This window comes from Notothenia coriiceps, unplaced genomic scaffold (assembly GCF_000735185.1).
Source record: "Notothenia coriiceps isolate Sejong01 unplaced genomic scaffold, NC01 NC01_scaffold00029769, whole genome shotgun sequence".
NCBI lineage: Eukaryota > Metazoa > Chordata > Actinopteri > Perciformes > Nototheniidae > Notothenia > Notothenia coriiceps.
Window position 1 is genome coordinate 1 of NW_011362470.1, and position 5,485 is coordinate 5,485.

A 5,485-nucleotide genomic window follows, 5' to 3' on the forward strand; every position below is an offset into this window, starting at 1 on the left:
AATAGGTTAGCAGGGCATGAAACGAGCTAAGGATGGGATGCTAACACAATATCAAGAGATGATTTATCTGGCTGTCGGGATGAAGATTCCAAAATAATTTCTAATTGTTTTTCTAATAAATCGGACCTAAATTACTCTAATATTGCAGTTTCACATTTGCTTTCATTTAAAGACTTACGTATTACACAGTATTACATTTCTACTCACATAACACATCGATTTTACGAATATGCTCACCTTGCCTTGTTTTTGGTTAAGGCAAGGAGGTAAAGATGAAATCATTCCTAAAAAGGGTGTTTAACTAGAGTTTAAGAAGAGGTGTGTGTTGGATAAAACAAGTTGATTTATCAAACTTACTCCTCGGTTGTTTCGTTCTTCAGGCCCAGCCACTCGTTGAGTTTCCTCTGACGAACTCCCTTCTGGGTCAACCACCTGGCAAACACAGTATAATGATATATCAGTTAGTATAAAGACTGTGGGTAGCATTCAGCTATCATGCGTCTCTGAGCGTGTCTCTCACATGAGGTACTGGTCCCTGGTCTTGCGGAGCTGGATCAGGTCTGGTTTGATGCTGTTCATCTTCTTGTCGATCTCTCTGTAGTCTGCGGCCTGTGTCTTCAGATCCACCTCCAGGTGACGCTTACTGTCCACGATCTCACTGATTCGAGACTTCAGCTTGTCGTAGTTCTCCATGATCCTGTAAAAACATTTTGAAATCATTCAGTTTTTATTACACACAGCGATTCAAAGCCAAAATGCTCTTGTCTTCTGGCTGAGTTCCAGCAGTCAAACGGCCAATAATGCTTTGCTTGTGAATTCAGATTATGAATAAAATGCATTTGTAATATGTCAGATGTTAAGAATCACATTAGTGTAAAGAGGCCCTATTATGCTTTTCCCTTTCCTGTAGTCTTTTGTATAGGCTTTAGTGGGCGCATGTAAATGGTCTGCAAAAGGCTAAAATCCCTGTGTTCCCTCCAGAGGGAGTTTCTCTCCCCCCTCCCCTAACCAATCAGAGCAGACTGGACTCTGGTTTCAGACAGAGGGTGAAAGGAGGTGCTGCAAGCAGTATGAGAAAAATAAAGAGCTTTTTGAACATTAAAGCATGAAGACATGTCCCAGTAGAGACACTACATACTGATATGAAGCTGAACATGAGCATCCTCTATAAGTGTCAATTATACGCATTAGTGTTAAGACATATTGTAAACCCCAAATCAAAAGAAAACTAAGCATGTGAGTCGATCTGACGCGACAACACTTATTTAGACTAATTTGACCAGCAGGTGGATTCTTCCTTCAGCCTCTGGTGCCATGGCAACTAGGGCTCATTCACAGTGTGTGTGTGTGTGTGTGTGTGTGTGTGTGTGTGTGTGTGTGTGTGTGTGTGTGTGTGTGTGTGTGTGTGTGTGTGTGTGTGTGTGTGTGTGTGTGTGTGTGCGTTTTTGAAAAAAGGTCTCTTCCACAGTTGCCGTGGCAACAGCCCTACCTCTGGATCTCCTTGTCGTTGCCCTCCCGGCGAAACTTCTCGATGTACTCTTTGCTGAAGCGGTCCTGAGTCTGACACTGCTCCTCGAAGATCTTTATGGTCTCATTAAACGCCTCGATGGCCGTCCTCTTCATCTGGATCTCCTGAGGGGAGGAAGAGGAGGAAGAGGAGGGTGTGAGTGTTTTACTGCCTTTGTCGGACATAGCTTCCTCACTACATTCATGTAAAAAGTGATGGAAGGTAAGTACACTCAAGTGAAATATTGAGATACTTTACCTAATGTTTATATTTTATGATTCAGATTAATGATACAAAATATGATCAGCTAATAAATGATATTATTTTAGATTCTTCCTAGGTTTATTTAAAACCATTCAAATGAGCTCCCCCTTTCCACCTGCGACACTACAGTGATCAACAGGCATCAATACTTATAATATTAGAATATAAAACTGGTAGCTCGAATTAGCAATCTGATTGGTTCAAAGCCGTGATTCAATAACCATACCACATACACAACGTCTAGTTATTTGCACTTTCAGTATTACTCCACAAAATGTTGATGTAACTGATGTGTTGTTGCGACAGGGCCACGCCATGGATCTGGTTACAGATGTAAAGTAACAAAGTGAACTAGCTAAAACCTTCTATACAATGTGAAACATTAAGGTTACTCTATGTGGAGTGGACTGAGCAGATAGAAATCCACCTGCTAGATGACAAGCTAAACTATGTCAACAAAAAAAGTTGGACAACTTAGCACAGAATATCCAAGAAAGAGAGATTTGCAGCAGAAAAACACTAACACACAAATAATGTAAATAGATTGTTTAATAATGACATCAATATATAAAACTAGCCTGTGATGAAAAAGGAAGCTGCAAGAGTACGTTTCATGCAACCACTCCGGATATGCAGGAGGCAGCGAGAGCCTTTCTTATTGTGATTTCTTTGTTATTAAGTTTATTAAGTCTTAAGACAATAAATTGCAAACCGTAATGTGATTATCCCAACAAACCATGCCCTGTGGTGCGCTACTGCTTAAGTATAGTATCTTTTATTCTGAAAGGGCCCATGTTATCTATTGATGTCTAAACATTCTCATTATGGTCTGTAATGAGAACTTCGGTAATACAAAATACATAGTAGAGTAATGTGTTTTATTTATCGTTTTATTCTCTTCTATGAGGAATACATGTAATTAAAAGTCATTTCAAGTGCATCTTACAATGTATAATGTTCCCCTTGAATTTATCATTCTTTACAATTTCAATGTTTACTGATAATGGGAGATCATTTAGTTACGTGTGTGCGTGCGTGCATGCAGCTGCTGTTTTGATGTTCTCTAAAAATGTGTTTTCTTTATATTGTGGTTATTCCATAAAGTAAAAAGAAATATTGTGTGTGTTTGTTACATCGTTGTTGTTTCTTTTAAAGCTGTCAACATTAACGCCTTAACATTCGAGATTAATTTTGCTTAACACTTTTCTTTTTTTTAATGTGCTCATATTAATCACATTACCAAGTTTGACCCAAATGTGCTACTGTGATACCAGTACGGATGTTTACCATGAAATGCATAGAAATGCATAGCAATGCAAAAGCAGAGGAACTGACACCAGCTACAGGTTCTGCACTGACTGAAGGCCAGTGGACATCAATAAGCAAGGGCACAGCTAATCCCTGACAAATGTTCAGCACTTGTTCTTTAGGTGATGTGAAAATGAAGGAAAGGCACTTTGCTGAACAAAGATATTGGACAGGGTCACCACCGTAGGAACATATAGTGCTTGCAGTATGATAGCAGCAGAGATAATATGCCCTGTGTAGAGCACGTTATACAGAGGGCGATTACACTGGCTTTGCCGATGCTTTAGATAAGTGGCGAGAAATGTTCTGACTTTATGCCAATCATTCAGAAAACTGGATGTTATAATAAAGTAAAAAACCCTCTGATTTCTTCAACCAGTTTGTCATGAATGTCTTTATTGCCACACCACGTGTATTTCTTTTATCTCCCCCCAAAATACAAGTAAATAATGGTATTTTAAACGTGTGATTAATAGTGTTAATAATCTGCACAGTACTGTGTACCTGTGAGGTTCTGGTGTATTCCTCGTACAGTCGGTCGTACTCCCGGTTCTTCTCCTGGTACTGCAGATGATATTCGTGGAGCTTCTTCCCTACAGCTTCAATACTGTCCTCCTTCACCACCTGGTCCTGAACAACAACAACAATAACAACATGTCCAGTCAGACGACTCAATGAGTGAGGAACTATCACAGTCTCAGAGTAGTGACGGTGCACAGACCTGCTGGTGTTTGGACACCGGGTACAGCAGCTTGACGTCCAGTTTGGGGTTGTACTGCGCCAGGGACTCGTGGCGGTAATGGTTGATGAGCTCCACCACGGAGCTGAAGGTCAAAGGGTCGGAGAAGCCGTACTTCCCCTCCCGGTGGAAGATCTTTATCAGCTTGTTGTTGCCTCCTTTCCTGTAGGGGTCAGAGCACATTTTCTACGTCACAACCAACAGAAACATGTACTATGTGTTTATCTGTTGTATTAAAAGTATCTATGAAAATATATATATATTTGTATTATTATTATTAATACCTCTGCTGAACTGGTTAGGTTTCGCTCGGTTTGTCAGCAGGATTACGGAAAAACTACAAACCTGATATTTATTTATATAAGTGTTGTGCACAACTTAAATATAGAGAACATAACAGACAGTAAATGATATACAGAGAGGAAGAAAACCCACTGGGATAACATGAAGGCTCCACCTAAATAATGATACATTTACAATGAAAGAAAACGAAAGATTGATATACAAACAATAATCTGAATACAATAATGATGGCAACCTTTTTTTAATAATCAGAACAATGAGTCAAATGGTCTGAGCAGTAAAATACAACACATTCTGCAAAGTGTTTGCAGGTCTTACAGACGCTGAATTACTAACTAGTAACTGGTTCATGGGTGTCGGGCTTATGAAAAGCGATAACAGAAAAAGGACATCCCCAGTAAAGATATGTATAGGGGCCCAGGGATGAATTATTAAAGACCGTGGTACCGTTAAGCTCCGACGTTAACAGTCTTTTTATCGATACTGGAGACATGTAAAAAATATATGTCATGTGTATTATTGCTACACAAACATTATATTGCAGTTTTAGTGTCGCCAACTCCGTTTCTAACATGCAAAAAGACTGCAAAATGCGTCGATGATAATTTTTAGTATTTTCGATCTTTCCAATCCAGGAGAGAGATCTCTCTCCCCCGCCTGCTTGCGAGGGGGCGGGGCAGTTTACACACACGCAGCTGCTACATGCAGCAACACACACACACGGAGGAGATGGCGGAGAGAATGCGCTCCGAGGTGTGGTTAAACTTTACCCGTCTCGATGTGGACAATCCTCGTTACCAAGAGTGCAATAAGAGTTTAGCATGTAAGGGCGGTAACACGAGCAATTTGTCTAAACATTTAGCAAAAGTGCACCACATTCAGACGGAGAAATGCACCGGGTTCGACTGTCTTTCTAGTAGCTCTAGCCCCATCCACGAGTAACGTTTCCACGTCAGTTATGTATGCTAGCAGCAACACACAGAGTTAACTCAATGATATAAACATGGGTTAATGATTAGAGGTAACAGAGTTATTTATTTTGTTGTTTCAAAAGTTTCAGCTATTCTGTTTAAAGTTCTGTCATCAGATTATTTAATACGATTTGTTAAAACATTGTTGTTTCTTTTGATGTGAAATATTATTTATTTAATTTAAATAAAAAGCAATGTTAGTTTTGTTCACAATTTGTTTAGTTAGTTTACCTTTTTTCTTTTCTCCAAAAGAACCGATAAGAGTACCGTTTAAAGACCGGACCGATAAGCGGTATCGATCTTCTTCGAGTCCGTAGCAATCTCAGATGTCGTTCTGCCAGTATCGGGCACAGGCCACAGCTGATGGGGTAGGTTCTGCCAGGTCTTCTGGAC

The 5,485-nt window shown here is 39.9% G+C and overlaps 1 protein-coding gene across 1 annotated transcript; it reads right to left on the reverse strand.

Moving 5' to 3' along the window:
• Window positions 1-331: 331 nt before the first annotated feature.
• LOC104959044 (phosphatidylinositol 3-kinase regulatory subunit alpha-like) lies at window positions 332-4,001 on the reverse strand. The gene is made up of 5 exons (XM_010786897.1): window positions 3,801-4,001; window positions 3,584-3,709; window positions 1,490-1,632; window positions 521-697; window positions 332-432 (listed from the first exon to the last, which is right to left on the reverse strand). The coding sequence occupies exons 1-5, from the start codon at window positions 3,999-4,001 to the stop codon at window positions 354-356; spliced, it is 726 nt and encodes a 241-aa protein (XP_010785199.1). The 3' UTR covers window positions 332-353.
• Between the last annotated feature and the right edge of the window lie 1,484 nt (window positions 4,002-5,485).